The sequence below is a fragment of the Crocodylus siamensis genome, chromosome 5 (assembly GCF_052110815.1).
Source record: "Crocodylus siamensis isolate JL-2025a chromosome 5, ASM5211081v1, whole genome shotgun sequence".
Lineage (NCBI taxonomy): Eukaryota > Metazoa > Chordata > Crocodylia > Crocodylidae > Crocodylus > Crocodylus siamensis.
The window spans coordinates 187177130-187202283 of record NC_143399.1 but is presented as its reverse complement, the minus strand read 5'-3'; the positions used below and the strand labels follow the sequence as shown (position 1 = coordinate 187202283).

General features: G+C 43.1%; 2 protein-coding genes across 6 annotated transcripts in view; one reads left to right on the top strand and one right to left on the bottom strand.

Moving 5' to 3' along the window:
• Positions 1 to 2817: 2817 nt before the first annotated feature.
• EPC1 (enhancer of polycomb 1) overlaps positions 2818 to 25154 on the top strand; it is an 89373-nt gene continuing 67036 nt past the window's right edge. Inside the window, exons 1-2 of one of the 5 annotated variants that reach the window (XM_090047533.1) lie at positions 2818 to 2963; positions 3799 to 3987. Coding sequence is in view for 2 of the 5 variants with exons in the window: in XM_090047529.1 (XP_089903655.1) it covers positions 24747 to 24899 (153 nt within the window). In the remaining 3 variants the exon portion in view is untranslated. Of the gene's footprint in view, positions 2971 to 3012; positions 3988 to 24460; positions 24900 to 25154 lie in introns of those variants that run through there. The other 4 variants (XM_090047532.1, XM_090047531.1, XM_090047529.1 and 1 more) reach the window with 4 other exon arrangements.
• LOC149865051 (uncharacterized) lies at positions 14881 to 24735 on the bottom strand. Its single transcript, XM_090047534.1, has 3 exons — positions 23996 to 24735; positions 19126 to 19290; positions 14881 to 16943 (listed from the first exon to the last, which is right to left on the bottom strand). Exon 1 carries the CDS (start codon positions 24733 to 24735, stop codon positions 24271 to 24273), a length of 465 nt encoding a protein of 154 aa, XP_089903660.1. The 3' UTR covers positions 14881 to 16943; positions 19126 to 19290; positions 23996 to 24270.

Here is a 25154-nt window from a genome sequence, read left to right as displayed (position 1 = left end):
ACAATGCATCAACTAGAGATGGTATACAAAGCAGAATCTTTTTAACAAGCTATTTAACAATGTTACAGAGCAATTTAGGGCAGGGCATGATAACTATTTAGCCCTGCTAGAAACTGCAAGGGCGTGAGTTGGATGACTTGAACAACAGGAAATAAAAGAGGAAATCTTTTAAATGTATGTTGCCAATTTGGACCTAAGCATGTTCAATACTGACCAAAAGCTGGGTTTTTTTATGTCTATTATTTATCTGTGCACTGTAAGCTGCTGGTTTCAGGCAACATTGAAGTGAACAAATGTTCATGTAATAAACACTGCTGCCATAAGTTGCACTAATCACAGTTTAATGAACAATCAATTCATCAAATAAAAATAAGATGGTTTAGAGGAACTGTTGGGTAAATTTACATAAACAAAATGTAGAACAGAGGTTCCCAAACTTTTTCTTATTGTGTACCCCTTTTCAGATTAATCAGCTGTCCATATACCCTCTACCTCCAAACATTTTTGTATTTTAAACCCTTAAATGCCATTTATTATTGTAATGAAAATTAAATTCCCTTACACAATTTCTCCCACATACTCCCCAGAGACATCTTGGGTAACCCCAGGGGTACCTGTACCACAGTCTGGGAACCCCTGATGTAATGTGAATGTAATGTGTGTAACAGAATAAGATTTTCTACATAAAAGTGGGAATTTCCCCTTGCTTCTTGTGCCACTTTCTGGGGCAGCAGAAATACCAGAGATTGGTGTCCATAGGCCATAAGGCACAGGACAAACTGCTGCAGTGAGTGTACAGAATTTGCTTGTTGTATGGGAAAATTTGATATGGGAAGATGCATACCATGGAGGAAGGGGTACCCTCAGTGGAAGGGGAAAAACACACATACCCCATCTAGTGTCTCAAGGCCTATATTCAACCCAGCCCCTTACAGTGCTGGACTGAATGGGGTGTTGTTCCTAATACTTGGGAGGAGACATCCACAAAACCACTGCATAGTTTTCTTTCAAATGGCTCAGAAAACAAGTTTCTTGCCATGTGGCTTACAAAACTGAACAACCATTAGGCTGCTGATGTGCTGAGAACATTGCCTATGGTGCTGACCAGTATTGTGCCATTGTTTCCTTATATTCCCTTGACTGTCTGTAGCCATCTGTTATCTTTTGTGCTTTACTTGTAAGCTCCTCAGAGCAGTAACCACTTTTTTGTCCTGTATCTCTACAGCACCTAATACAGTGTGGACTTGGTCTAAGATTATGCCTCTTAGATGCTGTGACAATGCAAAAAACTATCATCTCTCTGTATAAAGGGCTTAGTCTGTCTGTTTGCCCATAATGCTCTTTAAATACAAATAGCTTGAAAACTGTAAGAGAGAACATTTGTGTCTTCAGAGAAATTCTTTGCTAAACCTTAGCATTTGTTTAGTGACTGTGTCCTCTCTTGAAGATAAAAATAGAAGACATAAAGGCATTAGGTTTCGTATCAATAGAGGATAGAGTAGCAGAAAACTGGAATGTCCTCTGTGATGGCCACCCTATTAGTGACCACATCAGGATGATCCCAACTTCCAGAACTAGGAAAAAAGTCAGGGGCCAGGGCTGTTTAAACTGAGCTCCTCCTGGGAGGGTGCCAGGAGCCCAGTGCAGCAGGGAGGGCAGAGGGAGGGACCAGTTGAGGAAAAGTGGGAGCCGGGCAGAGGTGCGAGGCAGTGGGCAAGCAGTGGCAGCCCTGTCCCGAGCCCTGAGCAGGGAAGGAGTTGCCCAAGGGTGGCACAGAGGAAGCTCTGGAGCATGGGCAGCTGTTGCAAGGCGTGGAGCTCACCAGCCCTTGCCCAGCAAGGAGGCATGCAGGTGATGGCTGGAGCAGGTCTGCCTCCAGCCCGCTGGACAAGAGCAAGTGCAGAATTGGATTGGTAAAAAAAATAATTTATTTAATAAATATAAGAAGTAAAATCTATCTGTTTTTGTTATTTGAAATTCATTTTTGACAGGCAATTCACTAGTAATTAATAATGACCCAAGTTAGTCACAGACCAATGTCTGAAATTTATGACCCGAAGGTGGGTAAGAAAAAAAAATCACCATTGCCTCTTAAAAAGGATTAGAGTAGCAAGGAATAGGTGTCTTGATTCATAACTTCTAATATGACACTGGATCAAACTGAGCATATCTGGCAGCCTGTCTCCTCTGGTCTCTAATTTAACTCCCACCCAACTCAACAAAAAGAGTCCACAGAAAATTGAATAAGACCCAATGGTGTGTGAGAACAATGCTGGTGTCACATAGGTAGGTGGTTCAACTGGGGAATACATTTTTGATTTTTAATGAGCAAATTTCATTAAAATATGCAATATCCCCTTTTATTTTTTAAAGAAATAAATACCAAAAAACCCCTATGAATAATGGCAGAAAAACAGAAAAGACATAATAAAGTCAGTCAAAATGCAGTTATTTCCACAGAAACCATAACTCAGCAACCTTGCATATAAGCCATACATTTAAAAACAAATGTTACAAAATACATTTTTACACACCAGGCCTGCATGTAATTCTTGTGTGAACCATACATTTGAACATCTTGCCTTTCTGTGTTTAAATTCTCACTCGTAATATCTGAATAAATGAAGAGGGATATGTTCTTTTCCACTGAATATTGTCGCTCTGGATGTTGCACTAAATACTGCCTTCATTTTAAAAGCACAGCTAAAGCCAGTGAGTACCTGACTCAGCTCACAAACTAGAGACACGGCATCAGATTTCCCAACCCACTTAATTTGAAAGCCTGCCAAGATAGGTGAAGGACCTTATAAATATGTAAAGCAGGAAGTTCAAATTACATAGTCATGTACATTTCCAGTGATTGATGCCGGCTTGAAAACAAGAAAAATCCCTGAGAAAGTCCAAGATTTGTAAAGACTCCTCACCATCTCCGACGCCTACTAGCCTCGCGTGGAGTGGAGACGGTGCATTGTACTTTTTGTACTAATTTTATTTGGGATTTCTACCACTTCCTGGAGGCCAGGGGGAGGCACAGTGGGAGGATCCAGCAAACTCGGTGCCACAGCCATTTTGTTTGTGGGCAGCATGGTTGAATTCTGTCAGTCAGTACAAGGAGGGGTTTTTAAACCAGCCTTTATGGAAAAAACGCCTCCTGCCACAATGGGTGTATCTGTTGAAAATAACGTTAATTTCGTTGTTTGGTCGGGTAGCTATTTAGATCTGTCAATACATGGAGTATTTTCGTGGCTTGAAGGCTTTCTACATCAAGGAGGCATAGATTTGGTTTCAGGCATGACTGGCTCTTTTAGATGCTGTAATCTCGTTACATCGCACAGCCCGGGTGCCTTCCCCCTAGCCTGACGGGAGGTGTAACGAGCCTTCAGCAGCGCGGCTGTTCGCACAAACTCGCTTGAGGGATTTCGAACAAATAATGATAAAGCCCCAAATCCTTTTTGTCCCTTGCTTTCCCTGCAAAGACGTCCTTGCTGAAGGAGGAATAAAGGATCTGGAGAGGCTGCTGGTTTGCATCGGGGCTAGACTTTGGTCGCTTGGGCGTGTGTGTGCGTGTATTTGTGTGTGTGTTTCAAGCCGAGTGTAAAATGGCACACTGCATTTTTTTCCAGGCTGCAGAGGGGGAGCGCGGGGGATAGTGCAGACTGGAGGGACACTGCCCTCCCAGCCAATCAGCGCGCGCCTGTTTGCCATTACAAAGTTGTTAACCCCAGAGTCTTCTGGCTCCTGCTGTCTCTGCTTTTAATCTTCTTTGGATATTTCTCTGATTTCTCCAAACGCCCCCAGATCCTCAGGAAAACCTCCTAATTCAACCAGGGACCATGGCAGAAAGTCCCAGTTCTGATTTCCGAAATATTTGGAAGATGTTTGGAGATCCCTGTGCTGCATTGAGATGGCTGTTTGTAGGGGAACAAGTCCACAGCCTATATTGTTACAGTCATTTTGCAAGGACTATCCCCCGTGCCTTCTCTAAAGGTAAGTTTGGGATTTTTTAAACCTCTATTTCTTGCTCCCTTTTTGCGAGATACCCCCTGTGTAAAGGATTGGCGAGAGGTTATTGAGCACAACGTAGTCTTTGTATTTTTCTCCAGCTTTGATGTCGTGCCTATTCCACCCAACACTGGCTTGTTAATTTCGACAATTAGAAAACAGTTTTTGTTTCCGTCTTGAAAAATTAATACATCGAAGCTTAAACTGCACTTACAGGATTGTTTCAGATGGAAGAACTCTCATATTTTCAAGATGGTTTGATTTGTAGCGAGTGATAGCTATATTTATCTAAAAATGTTTTACTCTATAAATGTAATGCATTGTCTAATCTGTATGGAGATGTCTTCCCATAAGATGTTTATTGAGACTGTAGCCAAGGTAGTTTATAATGTCATTTCTGGTAGCTAATGATGGATTACTTTGGTTCCAACTACAGGAAAAAAAACCTGCCTTTGGTATAATGAAGGTGGAGATTGACATAACAGGGTTTATATTAAGTTATGTCTGTTACTAAACAGTGGCCTTTTTATTTGCAAATCAGCTCTCTCCTATGAAAGTCAACCTAAAGCCTTATTTGTCTAGAGGCTCCAATTTAGCCACATTTCATTATAGAAGCCTTGCTTTTCTCTCAGAAGGTACATTTGGGAGACATTTTGTAATTTTTGGCATTTTTCTAGGCGCATTTTTTTCACACGGTGGGAGATCTTTTTTGTTTTGCATTGATCTGTGTTGGTGGCGCTGTGGTGCTCCTAAACAATTTATGCCTGTTTCACTAAGAGAAGGGGTGGGGGGAAGAAAGGTGGGGCAAGATTTGATCTATTGTATCTTTTTCTTTTCTTTTATCTGAGTAGGAGCAGTTTAGATGGAGATCACTAAATTATATTTATTTAAATAATGTAATATTGTTCGACCTATTGACTGGAACATACATGATCTTACAGCCACTTGGTATTTTGTGTAATGAGAGGAGGCAGGGTTTTTTTCCCTTGTATCTACAGATCAGTTTTCTTTTCTTCAGTAATAAGGTTTTTGGCCCCACCCCCAAATGATTTTGCAGTGGCTTCAAATGAAATATTGTGAAATCATGTCATGTAAAATGGTTTGATGTAAATTAATTGTACTACTCGTCTATTGTCTGTCTGTTGTGAAGTTAAATTTTATATTCCTAGTTGATGGCTAAATCTTAAGGGCCCTGTTCCTTGGCTCCTTGCACGTACAAATCTCTTCCTAGGTCTATGGGAGTTCTGACTGCACATGAATATGAGATTGTATAAAACATAAAACCTACAATAGTTCTTCCCAATTCTAAATCAGTTGCATTTGCTGGGGGTGGTTTTGGGAGTGGGGGTTGGTTTGTTTTTGGTTTTTTCCTGCTTTGTAACTGAAGCATGATTAGCCAAAAAAAATTTTTTTTTAATGGCTGTACATTATAGGCTACAAATAGCCAAATATTTTAGCACAAAAACATTGCAGCATTTTCTGCTAGTGTCTTTATTGTGCTTATAAGAAAACAAAAAAGTAAGTCATATGCCAAAAAATGGGTGGGAAGACACAGTCAAGACTTAGATGTATACTCTCAGAAAAATGAAATTTAAAAAACCACTAGTTCATTAACTGCTGGTTTTGAAATACTCAGAACATGTCTTAGAAAACTCAACAGGTTAAGGGGAAAAAATTAAAGTGTGGAGTACAGTAATAAATTAATAGGTATCTATTTGTCTATTAAAGTGGAATGTTTTTGTACAATTGACAGCTGGTTATGAATTGTCAGATGCACGTTTTACATTTATATTTCTAAAAAAAAAATGTGATTCCCTTCTATTTTATTTACAAACTTTATTTTCATCAGAAATATTTTACTAAATCCATCTTTTTCTGTCCCCCTTAATCAGAAGTTCCCAAGACAAGTTTGATTCTCTAAAATTGAAATGCTTGCTTGGTGAAGGCCTTTTCTGTTAATCCTGACAACCTGACCTACAAACTGGTTTGTTTAACTGCCGACACAAAATCCATTTATGAAGAGTTAAGAGTTAAAGCTTCTGTTAGGGGAGGTCAACTTAGGTGCAGTCAGGACTCCATAAAATCCTAGTTGTTCCAAGCTGGAAAGGGACATACAGAACTAGTATATTTTCTATCAGCCCTTGATATAACTCTTAGCTTTTAAGAGAACATTAATCAGCTTTGAGCCTGCTAAGGTAATAAGGGTTGTAGACATTTGCATCACTGAGATCCATCCCCACCTTTGGATGGACTTTCTGCCATCATGACCAGCAACTGGGTTATATCAGCTGAAGTACAGTCATTTTGAGTCATCTGTAAATAATAGTGGCACTATCATTTTAGTAATATTCAATATATAGACTTTTGAAACGACTTGAAAATGACTCATTTGCATCATGCAGACCATGCAACGGAAATTTGGTAAAAGTGATTTCTATTCAGTACATTTTTTGTGGCTGATCACATATAACAAATCTTAAGCCTTGATATGTCAAGTAGGTCTTTACCCAAAATCACTTTCACACCTGCTGACCATTCTCAGAATACATAAAGATTTTGGCAGGACAAGGAGCTTAACGCTTTCTATCAGTCCTAGTTACTTAACAGTTTTGAAGAGGAGAAGGAAAGCAAAGAGGGCCAGAAATGCAGATCTAGAGTTAGTTAGCATTTCATTAAGATGAATGAAGGCACACACATAAATTGTCCACACTTATGAGGGCAACAGTTTCAGAAATGCAATAATATTTTTATTCAAAAGTAATCTTAAGCTATACAAAAAGCAAAACTTCATAATACACTTCACAACCAGGTGTATTTAACAAATAAGTCAGCAGTTCAGCTCTCTAGTTGATATCTATATTTTTGTCCTCATGGACATTTGAGGTTTATTTTAATCTGAGAGACAGGGAGTGCTGAAGAAGTTAGGCTCTAGGTCCTTACTTGTTTCCTAACACACAGGCAGCAGGGGCCCATGAATGAGGTTTCCGTGCCTGTTCCAACTTACTTTAGCTACCTAACGTATGGATTTGTCTCAAAACAGAAGCAGAAAATGTTAGCAGAAGAGTAAAGTTTTATTTGACTCACCTGTTCCAAACAATACAGCTGGTTTGCGTACTGTGCCTATACCTGTATAAAATTGTTGCAGCCAACAGCAAGAATAGAAGATGAAGAGTAGATGAATAAATTACTGAACAAGACTAGTAACTGCCTCTGAACTGATGTCAGAGAGGAGGATTCTGGATTAAGATGAAAGTAAGGGATCTTTGTTTCCTTTTCATTCTTCCTCTTTCCATTTGGGGACCAATAAGTTAATTTTGTGAGGTCTTTGTAGCCTTGCTGGTCCTTCTCCATGGAAATTCCTTTCTTCTACAGTCTTTAGACCCAGTTCTAAACAACAGCGGTTGTGAAATAACAGGATGTCTAAAGCCAACGTTAAAGGATAGCCTGTACTTACCGACTGGAATTGTACCACTTGATATCAGAAGAAAGCGAGCCAAAAATAAAGATCAAGGCAGATGGAAGAACCACTCTATGGTCACACAGAACTAAATGACATAAAGTACAAAAGAGTTTTGTGAACAGTGTTGCGCTGTTGGACAGGGTGGAAAGAGCCATCATTTGTGCACAATTATGGAAAAACATCTAGTTTACGGCAAGGACATGAGAAGAAAAACAGACTTTCCCATCGGGTAGCCTAAGTGGAAAAGGTCTGATCTGCCTCTATCGCCACATCCTCTCTTTTCTCCAGATTCTTTCTTAAGCCTGTATTGGACAAGAAAAAACAGTCTTCTAGGAGCATGGGGACCCAACAAGGCCCCCAAATTGGACTTAATTTGGATGCCTTTAAGAGATCAGCCTCATCCATGTCTAACATATCTTTTGCAGGGAACCCCAGAAGAGTCACTGCAGAAGAATGGTCTTATCTGAATCTTGCCTATGACATTTTTAAGCCCATCTAAATACATCAGGATTAGATTCTTATAAGGTCTACCTGTTTTCCCCAAATGGGATTCCCTTGAGTTTGTTCCTTGGCCACTCTTCCATTACCACGGGGGATAGCTAAACTGCCCCTCTCCCAAGCTGATTCCTACCTTACCTAATAACCTATGTACAATCTATATACTGGGGTAGCTTTTCAAGACCTGAACTTGTCCCAGATTAAAGTGAATTAGGGTATGATACCTTTCTCCAAATCATTTATTTCTTTCCAAGATACTAATGTATCATGGATGATGCATTTGATTGAAAAACAGTACACAGCAAGATTTTTTTTTTTTTAATTTTGAGTCATTCCAATAGCTATAGTCAGGTATACCTTGTATTTGTTTAGGACAGCTGCACTGGGATGTACACATTCCATCTGACTGCTAGTGTCTAAATAATCCCTTACCTCAGGGGCAGGCTCACAGGCCTGCTAGGCACTTCCATCCAGCCCACGGTGCCCACCAGTTAATTGTACCCCACCCAGCTGGGACCACATATACACCCCCAGCATAGCCTTTTGTGCCTCACTTTCACCCCCATGGGTAGAAGGGCCCAGCCTAGCTAGCACACAGCTTCCAGGGGACCCTCTCAACTACCCAGGGTCCCACTTGCTCCAAGCAGCAGGTAGGGAAGTGGCAGGGGGGAGCTGCAGGTGGGTGGGAGCATGGAGCATGGGCCTGGTGGGAACTCAGAGCCCATTCCCAGGGGGACAGTGGCAGCACAGAGCTCAGGTGGGCAGGGTGTGGATGTGAGGGAGGGTGGGGGGGACATGGGGACTTCCCCAAACACTCCCCCCATGGTACGCAGGCCTCGCCAGCAGGAGCAGCAGCAGGTGGGGGCACTCATGCCTGGCTCAGGTGCTGTTGCCTGGCAGCATGTGGCTTCAGCCAGCATTGCACGTTGCAGTGAGGAGCGCAGCCTGGCCAGCCCACCTCTATTGCCAGGGCTCCCTACTGCGTACATGCTCCCACACTTGTGTGCCACCAAGGGAAGCCCCTCACTGGGACCAGCTGTCATCCCCACTCCTGCTGTGCAGGTCCTGGGACTCTTGTGGAAGGAGCTTCAGTTCCTTCTTCCTCAAAGTCCTGGAACTTGCATAGCAGGGGGCAGGGAAGGCAGCCGGCTCCAGTGTGGGGCTTACCTTGGTGGCGCGTCAGTGCAGGAGCTACATGTGTGTGTTGGGGAGCCCTGGCAATAGAGGCACGCTGGCCCAGCCGCAATCCTCACCACAATGTGCAGCATTGGCTGGAGCCTTGTGCCACCGGTGATAGCGCATGCATGGGCCATGAACATCCCAAGCACCCCCGCCTGCTGCTGCTGCCAGTGGGGCCTGTGCACCATGGGGGAACTGCAGTGGGGTCCCCACCACCCCCAGCCTCCGTCACGCCCCACAGTTGCCACATACCCACACCTTGCCCCCACAACTCCCCCACATATACACCCCCAACTTACCCTATTGCCCCACACACACAGCCACACCCCCTAACAAACTCCCCCACCCCCACCATACACACACCCACCTAAACCCACATACACACACATGCCCCCCCACACCCTCCCTCAACCACATACCCCCCCACAATATACAAGACTAAGACTTTACTTTTGAGTTCTTGTGAAAATCACCTCTACAGTACTCAAACACAAATCATGGCAAAAATATTTTTTGTAATAAAATTAAAATATGTTACTGTAGGTATTTAACTTTTAGTGTATGGGGTTTTTTTTTTTTCTGGTTTTAAGATGGCAACCCTCTCTTCCCAAAAGGAGTGTTTGGCGGGTGGGGGGGAACTTCCAGTGGCAAAGGTCAGGGGTTAAGGGTGCGAGTTCCAGTCCCAAGATGGCAACCAGGGGGCAGGGCAGCTCTCAAGGGGCAGAGCTACCCATGGGGCTTAAAGGCCCTTGAGCCAGCATAATGTTTGGCTCTGCCTTATTTGGATGAATTTCTCATAAATCCATTCCCTCCAGGAGGTCTGTGAGACTGGCAGCCTTCAAAAGGTGGCCATAGGAACCTTTCTAAGTGTCTCCTAAGCAGTGAACAAAATACACAACATGGTCCAAGACCTCATTCAGATAGAAACCGACATTCTGACTTTCACTTACAGCCCACTTGTTCACTCAACTCTTCCAGCTTTTTTTTTAAATTTTTTTTTATGGCTCAAAAGTATTCAGTGACTCCTTGATTCAACTCTCAAGATTTCAGAGAAGGAAAATATTTCTCCGATTAAAACTTTTGAGTAAGACTTTAATTGCCTTCCTTCCTTATCTAATAAGAAAGCTCAGTTGCTGTGTTTGGTTCGATTTGGTTCTCTGTCTGATTAAATCTAATAGGAACAAATTCTACAAGTGCCCTTTTAGAAGACAGCCTTTAAATCCAAGCTTTTCTTAGCTATAGGTATTGAAGGGCATATAGATACCTAATATTTCTCTTACTTTAGAATTGGAAGTCCTTGGAAGAAGGGTTTCCTTCTTGCCTGTTCTAGTATTCTAAATGCAGATTCTCACAGTAGCTCATAAATATTTATTTCCTTTACCTTCCTCAGACTAGGCTAATACAGCCAAAACATTTTCCTATCTTGTTTGGGCTAGGGCCACTATGCTTGTCTTTCTGGATCAGCTAGGTCAAGAGGTCTACTCAAGATATTTGGTAGTTTACAGAGGTCCAAGTGCATCAGTTCACTTTAGCAGTGACTGATGAAGACTTCTTGACATCTGTCATCTTCAAGGGCATGCATGACTCTGGCTGACTAGAAACTTTTCAGGTTCTCAGGCACCAGTTACATTTCCAATACATATTACAGCCCCTAGGCTTGCCTCTGCCCAAGAAACATTCATCAAAATAATGGAAGTCCCTGTGTTTGGATTACTTACTCATGAGTCCATTCCTTTCAGGAGGTCAACAAGGCAGCATCTAAATGCAGCATCTAAATGTATTTATCTTTTGAAAGCTCAGATTCACATAGTGAACCAAGGTCTCCCAGGGTGTGTCCCAGGGAGGCCATCGAGATGAAGTATTTGATTCAGCAAATGATTCAGGCCTTTCAGCATTATAAACAGACATCCATCTGGTGCCTGGGTCACAGTAGTTTCTGCTCCTTGCAACAGTTCCTTCTCGTGTCCCATTAAGCTTCCACTAAGCACCTTGAGATCAAACAAAAGGTTCCCCTGCCACTAAAGGACCTAGTCCTGTCTAGTCACCAATTTCCTAAAAAAGTTCCTTTCTCTAACGACTTTCTATCCCCTCTGAGGCCAGCCTGAGAGAAGGTGCATTTCTTCTCATATTAGGTCAGTTCAGGGAGCTCATTCACAAGTGAAAAGAAGGTTCAAATCAAAATGCTAGAACTCAGGGCGGTTATACTTGCTCTGATGTCCTAGCAGCTCTCCATAAGCCAACATCTTCAGTGTTGGACAGTATGGTTGTGGTGTTCTATTTAAATCACTAATGAGGAACCACAGAGCAGCATCTTCTGAAAGAGGCCATTCTTTTTTACTGCATGCAGGGGGGTAAATGGAATAAAAGGCCTTTCATGTGTGCATGCTGACTGGGCTAATTGCAGTGAGTATCACTCAGGCAAATGGAGAGTTCACAAGGAAGTTCTCTAACGGCTAACAAAGAAACATGCTTGTTTTCTGTAGACCTACATATGTCCAATTTAGCTTCTATTGTAGCAGTAGGCTAAAGTCAGAAGGTGCTAAGGATCCCTTTGTGATTAATCAGCAGGCTGAGAAGTGACACCATATCTACCCTCATTATCACCTGAGAAATCTTTAAGAAAAGCAAAAAGGAAGTTGTCTCTTTATGCTGATAATGCATCCCATGCCATTTATGTAGACCTGCTCCCCTCCATCTGAAAAAGATGACCTCTTCCAGACAGAGGTGGCCTCATAAGCTGAGGTGTGGTGTTGCATCCTAACTGCTCAACCCTGAAACTCAGAGCCTACTTTGTGAATAGGCCCTCTTAAAAAGTACCTTCTATGCATTATTGGAGCTGATGTGCTCTTTTCACTTGGTGCAGAGGAGGATGGGGGAGAGGGGAAGAACAAGAAAGGACTGAAAGTAAAGAGACCTAAATTTAATTCAATGAGAATTTCAGAATTAAGTTTCAGTATCTCAGAAATCAAGTATATCAAGCCATAGCACTTTGTACTCTTAACCAGTCCAAAAAGTTGTTTTCCAGTTGAGTGCCACTCTTTGTCACAGTGTTTCTCAAGGTATCATTATAACAGTAGTATCAAGTAAAATCCCTAATTCCTTCTGAAGTCTTTTAATTTGTTTTACATTTTGCTCCACTCCTTATCACCTTACTGTCTTTTACGGAAAATGGCATCACCATGCAGAGAAATCAGCAGCCTTGTACAGTGCATGCACGCATATACAGGACACCCTTGCTGTTCGCCGGTTGGGCATTCGGGGTTTTGGACATGTAGCAGGGGTTCCCCTGTGCCTGGGAACCCCATCAGCAGCCAGAGCTCCCAGCTGCAGGGGTGCACCTTGCCCACCATGGAACTCCCAAGCCCCACAGATCACGGCTGCTGTGATACGCAAGACTTGGGGGTGTGTAAAACCCCCAGTCTACACAGGGCTCTCAGTTCCAGCTGTGGCTCACATGCATCCTGGACCTAGAAACCCTGCAATTAACGTGAGGTGCAACCAAGACTTGGAGCCCTGTCAGTTGCAGGACCCTTGGTCCTGGCAGCACGTGGCTCTCACAGCTGGGAACCCCCTTAGCAAAGGGGGCTCCCAGCCATGGAAACTTGCTTCTTGGCATGCCGTGCAGGGGGAGCCCAGGACCAGGCTTCCCTTATGCCAGCAGTAAAGCGGGATTGGATCTAATGTGCAATCCCACAATTGCGCCTCCTGCCGTGCATGTGTGGCATGGTGGGAGGTGCGATAGTGTGAATTACTCATTAGCTCAAATTGCACCTTTACCTGCATGTGTAGAAGGGGTCTTAATCATGCAAGTATACCTCCACTGAGTTCAATTAGATTATTTAAGTATAAACCCATGTAGGTATAAATCAAGACTGACTTTTGTTTGCCACTGTCTGCAATTTTTATTATTTTTTTTTTTACCATAATTCTTCAGATCTGGAATAATGGCATTGTGACAGTAACAAGAATTGTGATCATTTATTTATTTATGTATTGCCATTGCATTTTAGAATGCAAGGGCATTATAGATAAAAAGAAAAAAAATGTAAAGATAAAGCTTTGTGCCTAATTTAGGACTCTATTGTGCACTGCATGGTGGTGTTGCATATTATTTGGGTGTTTCTTTGTCTGACTGGCATCACCTTAACACCCAAATCCATATTTAGCAAATCCTAATGATCTTCCAGCTCTCTCCTGCCCAACCAAACCTATGAAGAACTGTGATCCAGGCAACCTTAGAATCTCAAAAAACTTCTCTCTGAAGAGAACTAACAAGGCTTGCTGAAAAGCATGCCCTCCTGCTCTTAAATGTAAGGTTCCTGAGATCCCGTTTTTCTTGTTCCCTTCACTTATAGAAATAGGAGAGGAGGATATTGTCCTTAGTTCTGGGCTGTCAAACATACAGCCTGCAGGCCAAATCTAGACCATGGAGCCATATGATCTGACTCATAGGTCTCTAATCAACCCCATGCGCTGCATGCGTCATGTAGAGCTAGTCTGGAGCCTAGGCTGGATCTGGCATTGGAGGCGCTGCATATGGCCCGGAGGGCTGACACAAGGTGCATTCTGGATGCCACGTCTGTGCTGTGGTATGCCAGAGCCAGTGCACAGGGTCAGTGCAGCAAGGTGTTGCATGTAGCATGTGTCTTATGTCAGTACCCTGTGCTGCGTGCAGTGTACATAGCTGGTGCAGCCCATGTTGCATGTGCAGCATGCAGTGGCTGCACTCAAGGGCTTACAGTGTCAGCACTTGGGACTGCATTTGGCAGATGGAGCCAGCATGGGGCACGCACTGCATGTGCTGCTTTGCTGGACCAGCCCTGTGTGCTAGCTTCAGCACCCTCTGATCCGGCGTAGACCCAGAGCCACATCCAAATTAAAAAGTAAATGAGGTTTTGATGGTTGTACTTACAGGGAGAACTGCTTCAACATTACACATTATGATCTTTTTTTTTTTTTTGGAACTTTATTCCATTTTAAAACTACTAATTTTTACACTTGCTTCCTATTGGGAAATACCATGCCCCCCTCCTTTTTATGTGACAAGGTATATATACAGTGATCTCTGGAATGCGTGCGCACACACACACACTTAATTACAAAGAGCTGCTTTTGATTTTAAAGCATGTCATCTTTCCCCTTTCTAAAAGGGCTTGTATACAAGCAGTTACAGACCAGATTATTTTTCAAAACAATCAAGTTAACTTAAAGACAGCACCCAATCACAACAGCATCCTTTGTCTAGGATGCAAAGGAACTAACATAAGTCTTGTTTGTTTTGTAACTTACTGAATTTGGGCAAGATTTCAAGGGTTTAAGGCCAGATGGAAAGTTACATCATAAGGGGTAATAAAACAGGATGCTGAACAGCAAATAGGCTTAACAGAAAGATATGGTTATAGATTTTCAGGGCAAAAATGCCAGGGGTTTTTAGCATGTCAGTTTATAGTATAAATGTAAACATTTGGGGGATACTAGCATTTAAGAACTCAGATTGAAGGCTCAGTGAATAATGTAAGAAAACCCAACAAGATTCAAATTCTGGTCTTTTCGTGCGCAGGAAATGTAAAATCATAGCTGAGATATATATGATGTTTCAGAAAGTAATGGTAAATTTTGAAATAAACCGTTTTGTGTGCAATGATTATTTACTGAACCACATTAGTTCTCTACATAGGGGCATACAGCAATGTCATCATTAGTGTTCCCTGCTGCCACATAATGTTTTTCTTTGTCACAGATGTGCAGCGCAGAAAGCCATTTTGCTGTTACTTTCTGAAATACCCTTGTATAATTGAAACGAGGAGCAAGAAAACAATTATCCAGCCATGGTAGACGTTTGGAGTTATGGTGGAACTTCTGATTCATGGTACATGTTTGAAGTTATGGTGGAACTTACTTCATCCCAGCACACAAATGCAGTAAAGTGGTGAAAGGGATTTATTAAAAAGAAAAAAATGGCATGCAAAACAATACATGATACTCTTAAGCATTTGTTAGAGCTTATTTGTGTGTTCATGGTATAGTCAGTAAATCACAGAAAGAATCAGGGACTTGGAAGGATGGTAGAAAAAGAACGTGTCTGAGAAATCTACATTCTAACAGAAGAATGAGCGAGCTTGTGTTTTTAGAAGGAAAGATGGACGAAACCAGGGGTTGGCAACCATTTAGAGCAGAAGGCCACCCCTTGCAACCCAGCTACCACCATAGCCCACCGCTCCTCTCTGCAGTGCTCAAGCCAACTACTGCTGCCTCCACCACTTGCTACTGACTTCTATCCCACACAGCAGTGGGGAGGGCTAAATTTTACAGTCAGTAGCCATAGGGAGAAGAGACAGCAGTGAGGGCTGCAGAGAAGATCAGTGGCGCAGCACAGGGCAGAAAAGGGAGACACACCAAGCCAAGCTGCATGCTGCCAGTCCCCAATGCTGCTACAGTTCTTTTTTTGGGCCATAGGTTGCTGAACCCTGGACAATACCCCACACAGGACTAAATTGTGAAGAGAACCAATTTCAAGTCCTGACACTGGCAAGGATTTCAGCATAACTGGGCAAATCATTTACATCTCCGTATCTCAGACTTCTAATCTATAAACCGCAGAATATACACCTGTGAGGCGATAAAGTATTGTAAGGACAAACCCAATATTAGAAGTTCCTTCAACAGAAGAACAAAACAAAACAAAAAAGCATACACAGGTTCTAGAAAATGAAATTATTTAACTGAAATTTGCTAGATTACAAAAGGAATGATAAAAGTCAGAATTAAAGTATGGGTTGCTCTTTAAAAAACAAACTTTGAAAAAGTTGATATGTAAAACTGAATCAGTACAAAATTAAAGAATATATAAATAAGGAACTATACATCTATGGTAAAGTCATGATATAAGTTATTTAGGAAATTAAGTAAGGCAAAGAATTCAAGCAATGCCAAAACTGATTTATTTAGAAGAGTGTGATTGAGAAGTTACTAAAGCAAAAAGCCCATTTATCTGTATTGACCTCTTTCCAATTCTTGGAACTCTTTTTAAAAACTATTAAAAAATAAAACAAAAAATGTCAGAATGATACAGTAGTCATGCTGATATTTTTCTATACATCCTTTTTTCTACCGTTTACCACAGACATATTACCAATGTACCAGGTTCCACATTTGCTAAACACTTCTTAATTCAATTATTTAAGCAGTATGTATGAAGTGTATACAATATTGAAAAGATGAAAAAAAATCTGTCTCTCAAATGCATTTTATGTGAATTGAGAGGGGTAATACTGGTGACAGACATGAAAAAAATGCCCAAAAAAACAGCACATTACCGGAAGAGGAAGTATGTTAGTTTGACCTGTGCGGTTCAGCGGGGTTTAATGGTGCTTTTATCTAATAGCTGGTGCAGTCAGCTATTAGACACAAGCGCTGAAAAGCCCCAGTGAAGCACGCGACTTATACGGATATGGGATGAGCTGGGTCAAACTAATGCAATGCCTCTTCTGGGCATGTACTAAACTCATAAAATGCTGTTTTGTTTTGTTTTTTCCCCACATCTGACAGCAGCCAGTGTCAACCTGATTTCAAGAAAAAAAGTGCCAGAAGTTGAGTGTGTAAGATAGAGATCCTGCTATTCAAAAGGGAAATGAGCCACCAGTATTTATAACGTATTCTTGCAGGTTTGGAGACAAATAAACTACCAGGGCTACCGTAACGATTGTAACTACAAAGGTAGTGTGCTACCTTTCTCCACTCATCAAGACGCCCTCTAAACCTCTGGACGAAGGAGTAAGTTGCCACTGACTCTACTCCCCTCTTCCTGAAAAAAAAAATGTATAGGCATAAGATTTCTCAGGTCCAGGGTATCTATGTTCTTTATTCCTTACTTTGCAATAGTCTGATTATTCAAGGATTACCACAAGCTAATTTGCCTTAGAAAGCTGGAGTTTCATTGTTCAGTATGTATAATTATAGACTCAGCACATACATACAGTAGGACTGATTTGCTGAAACACCTAAAATACCTTCTTTCACGCATGGAAAAATGTTTTGTGACCTTTGACATAAGAGCAGGGGTGGAACTGAAAACAAATAATAAATTGTTCCATAATGATACAGGATCACTCCAAAAGCAAATCAGTAACTTATTAGCTGTATTTCAGATATGTAATCTTTCACTCAAAGTTTGTAAACATTTAACATACTAGTGGATTGCCTGTCAAGAATTACGGATGAATTTCAAATAGCAAAAACAAACAGACTTTACTTTTTAATTTATTTAATAAATATAAATATTTATAAAACTTAAATAGGCTAAACATTTGAAGATACCAATCCCTTCCTGCACTTGCTCTCCTCCAGCAGACTGGAAATGGACCTGCCCATGCTGCTGCCCAGCTGCTTGTCTCTTTGCTGGGCAAGGGCAAGGAAAACCTGTGCCTTGCAACAGCTGCCCATGCTCCAGGGCTTCCTCTGTGCCATCCCTGCTCAGGCCACCACTGCCTCCCACCTCTGCACACCTCCTGCTTTTCCTCAGCTTACTCCTCCCTCGGTCTTCCCTGTGGTACCAGGCTCTCAGTGCACTCCCGGGAAGAGCTCAGTAGAAACAGCCCTGGACCCTGACTTTTTTCCCCTGATTCTGGAAGTCAGGATCATCCTGACAGTCACTAAACAAATGCTAAGGTTTAGCAAAGAAATTTCTCTGAAGACACAAATGTTCTCTCTTATAGTTTTCAAGCTATTCACATTTAAAGAGCGTTACGGACAGACAGACACACAGATGGCCTTTCTATATATAGAATATAATAATCTTTTTGGCTTGAGTCTATAGCAGATTGTATATAGTTTCAAACTCCTTTTTTTCAAAGTGTTTGTGCAGATGTACTTACTATTTATGCCTCATCCTGCCTATTTTTTTTATTAGCATTGCTTCATGCAAGGTACAACAGTTAAGGTACAGCATGATTTCCTGAAACTTAATTCTAAATGTGATAGTTATTCATTGTAATCAGTCAGTAATTGCCTAACAATGAACACCGATGACTGGCTATTAAAATGTGGAGGTTTATTTCAAGGAAAATTCTCTCCCACGTATTTCCCTTGCTATGTTGTGAGGACAACTAATTTCAATAAAGCTGCTATTCTACCAGGTATAGATTATTGTTTATTAAAAAACAGCCAATTTAATTTCTTATTATATTAGCAATATTTTAAAATCCAACACTCCTGAACACTGTGGAACGAGAGAGCTTTCATCTAGCAATAATCGTGCCTCAGATTAACCTAATTAGCTATGATACTGCCACTACTACACAAAGGTTCCAACCATAGTGAGTCAGGTCTTTAGGTACACTAACTTTGGGTCAGGTATGTTAACTTTGAGCCACATCCTGTAACTGCAGGTGAACCCCCATACTTCACAGATCTTGTTGCAAGATCTGCTCCCTTGACAACAGTTAAAGGATGAAACCTGTATTTGTGAATATATATTTAGATAGAGTTATATTTAGTTTTTGAATAGTTGATACCTATAATGCAGGATAACAAATTGTTTAATTTTGATAAAGATTACTTTTGAATATTTTTTAACTAAATAAGTTAAATATTTGGAGACCAGAGGAAGAAAGTGGCCTCAAACTGTGCTTGCATTACTATAAAATTATTTGGTTGCAATCTAAATAGTACATGCAGTTTGTTTTGTAGTAGTATTGTTTGTTTATTGGTTTTCAACAGCTTAACTAAATTTGTTCAGAACAGGACAACATTTAAACTGGTGCTTACATTTTGTTGATGAAGTGTGCATAAATGGACTAGAGCAAAACTGGAAGAGGATTCTTGCTGACAAATATAAGATTATGTATCTAGCTCAATCAAGAATCAGAGCAGTTACTGAGAAATTTCAGATTCCAAGAACAAGTTTTTGCCTTTCTCCACCTTTGTAATTTTCATTATATCTTTGCTATTTAAAAGAAAACTTGTATCTTTAAAAAAAATGAAGTTACCTTCATAATTTTTCTTTTTTTTCGGCCTCCAATATGTTGTTAAAAGCCACTATTTTGTTAAGCTGATCACTTTCTAGTTGGATCACACTGTAGTGGCAAATGACAGCAAACACTGAGGAAACTGCTCCATAGTTGAGTCAGTAAATTCAGGGATGTGCCTGCTTCCTGTATGCATAGAAAATGAGATAGAGGTCATGAAGTTGCCTGTATTCTAAATGTATTTCAGACTACCTGATAAAAGTTTTTCTTCTAATGGTCAGTGAAAATTTTGGCCAGGGTTCTACCCATTACTGATGTTTCTGTCACCTTCCGCTACTTCTGTCCAGTGCAAAACTCCAGACTAAGAAAAAAAATATTTAATTTTTTCCTTGCAATTTTAAGCATTTATTAAAGACTATATAAAAGCAACCTGCTACTTCATCATTCATAATATCTCCCACAATGATTTGAACAGATGAAAAGTAGGCGCTATTTGATAATTTAAACAAAAAAATATATTTAGAATCACTTGTACAGTTTGAATTTCCAAAGAAAAATACAAAGAAGCAAAGGAAAATACTCACTGTCCTTTTCTCTAGAATATACCTATGCCAGTCAGTGGTTCTTAACCTTCTTCAGGGCACCACTCTGTAATTTTTTGGAATTTAATAGCATCTTATTTAAAGATATTTTTTACCATGCTTACCTCCTGACAGCCCACAGAAGTCCCATTGCTTGAATGCTAGTACCCAGAGCCACCGTTTCCCATGGCTCCTCCCACCAGCTCCAGGAGCTTGCAGGGAAACAGCCCCATGGCCATCCAGCCACCTGCAGCAGACTGCACTGCTTGGACCATGGTGGTGATTGGCACAGGGGCTGCCAGTAGGTGAGGGGTGTGCTTTTCAGCTCAGCTCATTCACCAGCTCCCAGAGCTGATGCAGGGGGCCACAAGGAGAGATGCAAGGACACTGGGACAGGCACAGAGTGCCTGGCATGTAGGGGCACTTGTACACATGATGGGAGTTTAATCCCCAAGGTTTTATTCTATAACACCTACATTGAAATGGTAGGGCATAAAACAAAACCCTGAGGACTAAACCATTTCAATTTGCCATCACATTACAGTACCTTTTTTGGAGCCAGAGCCTGTCTGCAGATGGGAGGCAAGCTGTTAGAGGGCAGAGTGGTCCCTGAGCTGCAGGGGGCCCCAGTCCTTCCCTCCATGGTGGCAGGCCCGGTGCTGCCCCAGCTCAGAGGCAGCACCTGGCCTGATCCAACTGTTCCTCAAGCCTGCCCAGGAAGCAGCGACCAGTGGGCTTCTAGCGGGCAGGCTTGGGGAACAGTTGAATTGGGCTGGGTGCTGCCTCTGAGTTGGGCTGCTAGCATACTGAGTGCTGCCCCACCTGGGAGGCCCCAGAGGGCACTGCTGCTGTAGAAGGAAGGACCAGGTCCCCTTGCAACTCAGGGGCTGCTCAGCCTGCCAACAGCTTGCCCCGATGCTTCTCCCTTCAGCAGGCGCCTACTGAAGGGAGAAATGGCGAGGGGCCTGATCCTTTTTTTCAGTGGAGCCTGCCTGCCTCTCCCATGGCTCAGGGTGAGCTGCAGACACAGTGGTGGCCTCACCTGTTCTCCCCAAAGCTCAGGGGCTACTCAGCCCACTAGCAGCTCATCCGAGGGGAAAAAAAAATAGGATTGGGCCCCTCGCCGCTTCTGTCTTCAGCAGGTGCCTGCTGAAGGAAGAAGCAGTGAGGGGCCCAATCCTTTTTTTCCTGCTGAGACTGCCCGCAGCTGGGGACCGAGCTAATAGCTGCATCATTGCAATTTGCAAAGCTGCAAACTAAATTACATCCGGATGAAGTTTAGGTTGCAATGATGCAGTGTCATTTAAACCCCCCTAAAAGTCTTGCATGTGTACACTGTGATGCTATTAAGCCACACAAAGCGACATTTTCATCATGTGTACGTGTTAATGTCATCACGTGTAGAAGCACCCTCAGAGCCAGTACTTAACAGGGGAGGCACCCTGGTTGAGAAACACTAACCAGTACTGTCGGTGCCTCACAAATTTTTGACTCACTTTCCAAGTGACCCATATTTCACAGTTGAAATCTAGGTCCTCTGAGTGTTGCACAGACCAAGTCACTGGGAGACTTTCCATTTCAGATGGCTATGGTATGAGTAACAAATACATCATCTCTCAATTTTAGCAAGAAAAAGCAAATGAGAACTTAGTGCCAGAGGTTCCTGGTCCTTCTGCTAAATAACCTTTTGAAAAAGATACCAGTAATTTAATGTTCTGAATAGCAAGAAAACTATAGTATTACAATGATTTTTGAACCATACAAAAATACCATACCGAAAAGCCACAAGCTCCTGAGACCAGTGTTCTTAACTTTTTTAGTCAGGGAACCCCTTGAAAAATGTCTGCAATTACTTAGTTCTCACTCATTCCTTCCCTACCAAAAAATAACTATTATTTATTGCTCTTTCTGTTGCAGAGAACCCAGAAAAAACCACAACAGGTCAGAATGTTTTTAATACTGTGGTTTGCCATTTGAAATCTCTGGGTTTATCTTGTGAACCATATCTGCAAACCTAACAGTGGTAACATTATGTGGCCATGACACCTTTGAAAGGATCTCAGGGAACCCCAGGGTGCCTCAACATCCTAGGTGTGAATCACTCATGAGGGCAGTTATGGAGATAAGGATTTTAAAATAGGTACTAGTTCAAAAACACAAAAAAACTTTCTTTCAATTCACACATTATACTGCTTTTATTTCTACTATTTCTTAGCTAAAAACAAGCATTATAGCACACTGAGATTAAATACTTTTACTTACATGGTAAATTCTTGGCACAGAAGTTTTGTTTATTGATACTTTTTGATTTGCTTTAGATTGTGAATAACAAAGTAGAAAAAATAAGATGAGAAGTGTATCCTCTTTGTATGATAATTAAATTAAGAAATTGTGAATTTATACGGAAGCAGCTAGAGAGGGATCTACTTTTTGCCATTTTTAAGAGACAAAGTACTAAGAAAGATTGCTTAAGATATTCAGACTACTCCTTATAGTAATAATCACTGCCAAAATGACAGCTCTCTTTCTATATTCTTACTGATCCTCGAACAACAACTTATTTTGATTCTGCCATAACTGAATCATAGAAAATTTGGGTTGGAAGGGACCTCAGGAAGTCATATAGTTCAACTCCCTGCTCACAGCAGGACCATTGCCAAGTAGCTCATCCCAGCCAAAGCTTTATCTAGCTGGATCTTAAAAACCTCCAAGGATGAAGGATAGAGAGTCCACAACCTCTCTGGGTAACCTATCCAGTGCTTCACCACCCTCCTCATGAAAAAGTTTTTCCTAATATCTAATCTAAACTTCCTTTGCTACAACTTGAGACCATTGCTCCTTGTTCTGTCATCTGCTGCCACGGAGAACTGTTTAACTCCATCTTCTCTGTAACTACCCTTCAGGTAGTTGAAGGCTGATATTAAACTGCTGTCTCTGAACAGCTCTCCCCTAATTTCCCTGCCTGTAATTTGTTCAGAACAGAAATCCTGAATTTCAGAACTGTAGTCACTTCATTTTGGAATCTTGTTTCGTCCAATATCATGGTTATCATGAAAGTTATTTTTAAAAGGATAATAAATATTTGGTAAATGTTTTTCAGTAACATTAGAACCAAGACATTTTCTGCTTGGGGTGGAAGTTATTTTTCCTGAGATATAGCTGTTGTTGGCAAAACACTAGAATTTGGGGCAAAAAAGGTTTTAATTGACCTTGTGCATACCTGCATGTTACAGCTTATATTGCATGTTCTGCACTTCCTTGAGACTGCAAGAAACATAAGGGCAAGTCATATTTAAGCCCAAAGAGCCAATCTTTCTGCTGTGGCATGTTATTTACATTTTAAATTTTCTCTGCTTCCATTAATGGAATAAAACAGTTACATTTTATTAGTTCACCCTTTTACTTAGCTGCCAGGGATCTTGTTTGCAGCACACAGTCTCACATCAGTGAACTTTGTTGAGATCATTCTATAATTTTTAAATGTATATTGGTGACAGTATTGCACAAAGGGATTCACCTGCTTACAGCAAGTTGTAGGGGTTAGGTGTTTCCTCATGAAAAAGGCAAACCAAGAATTTTTTTTCCATTAGAAATATTGTCCAATGAAATAAACCTTCGTGTTCTAGTAGTTCATATAAAAGTTGAACTGCATCAAAAGTTTTCAGTAATGTTCTCTTGAATAGAAAACCAGCAAAAACTATTCAAACATATTTAACAGTGAATAATAATCCCAGCAGTTAAGATTCCTTATTTGGGACCTAGATAAACCAACTTACTTTGTTGTTCTGGAAAATCTCGGCTTTTTATATGCAATTAAGAAAGTATTTTTAGTTAATGAACGCTCATGTTTAAAAGCTCAGGGTAAAAGCTGTCGTTTAATGCTGTACTAAAACTTAAATCAGGAAAGCACAAATTAATAGAATATTTTCCAGTTCACCTCCTTTATTTAAATATCCGTCAGAGAGAAGCGGGAGGCTGCATGGTTGTCTGAAATGAATGGTGACTACGGCTTGTGTTGTATTTCCACAAACACTGAGTGACTCACCCGCCCCACAGGTAAAATGAGACCTCTCGTAGGGATGCTGTGAAGCCCTGGGAGAGCCTCGGGAAGCCAGAGGGGCAGACCACAGCGCTGAGTGCTGAGGAGGCTCCAGACCTGCCTGGAATACTCCTTTAAACCCAGCAGTAACATTTATTTTAATGATATGAATGTAATGCGTTATTACTGGAGGGATACAGTCAAGTTCATTTTCTCCCTCTCCCACTGTCACAAATGGCGCATCGACTTCTCAAGACGCTTCGCGGCTCACCTGTCCGCCAGGACCCCGAGAAGTAAGAGTGGGACCGGAGACCCCGCCGCGGCCGATCCGGGCGAGCAGCGCGGAGCTGGCGTTTGAGGCCCCCGTCACTATCCCTGCCCTGGTCCTGCGCCGGGGATGCCCCAGCTGCGGCGGGAGGGTCCCCGGTCCCGGCTGCGCGGGGCAGAGCTGGTGCAGCCCAGTCCGCGGGGAGTGAGGTTGGTGCGGAGCTCAGGCAGCGCCTCCCTGCCTCGCCCTGCCCTGTCTCGCGCTCAGGTGCCGGCGGCTCAGCCTCCCGGCGGCCGCCTGAGGGGTGCAGCGTAGCTGAGCCCCCAGGACACCCCGCCGGCTCGGCCCGGCCCGGCTCGGCTCGGCTCGTGCCCGCGCCCGGCGTGGCCGCGCGGCGCGCCCTCCTCCCCCGGGCGGCGCCGCGCCCGCGCCCTGCGCGATGCAGTGTGGGAATGGCCGTGGCGCTGGGGTTGGCTGAACGCGGCGGCCAGTCGAGGTTTCATGTCCGCCATGTTGGCCGTGGCGTATTGAGCGGAGCCGGAGCGGCGGCGGCGGAGGAGACGAGCCAGCGCCCGGCCCAGCCGGCGCCGCCGGGCCCCGCGTCGGAGCGCGCCCCGCCCCGCCCCGCCGGGGGAGCCCCGTCCCTCCATGAGAGCGCTCGGCGGGGCCGGCTCCGCGCAGCAGCAGCAGCAGCAGCGCCCCGTCGCGCCCGCGCCCCCCCGCCCCGCGCCAGCCGCCGCCATCGCCGCCCGACATGAGCAAACTGTCGTTCCGGGCCCGGGCGCTGGACGCGTCGAAGCCGCTGCCCGTCTTCCGCTGCGAGGACCTGCCCGACCTGGCCGAGTATGCCTCCATCAACCGCGCCGTGCCGCAGATGCCCACGGGCATGGAGAAGGAAGAGGAGTCGGTACGTGCTCCCCACCCCCCACCCCGCGGCCGGGCCCCGCCATCCCTCCACCCTGCCTTCGCCGGGCCGGGCCCCCTCCTTCGCCTCTGCGCAAGCACAAAATGGCCGCCATCTTCTCCCCACTCTCCCCGCCCGCGGGGCGCGGGGGAGGCAGGGGCCGCCGCGGGGGGGCAGCGCCGGCCGCTCGCCTTGTCCCCCGGGCCCGGCCGCGGCGGCCCTCGATCCCGCCCCCCCCGGCCGAGGCCGCCAGCGGGG

Coding starts and splice junctions, on each gene's coding strand:
- LOC149865051 (XM_090047534.1), bottom strand. CDS start 24,735: ATGGCGGCGGCTGGCGCGGGGCGGGGGGGCGCGGGCGCGACGGGGCGC.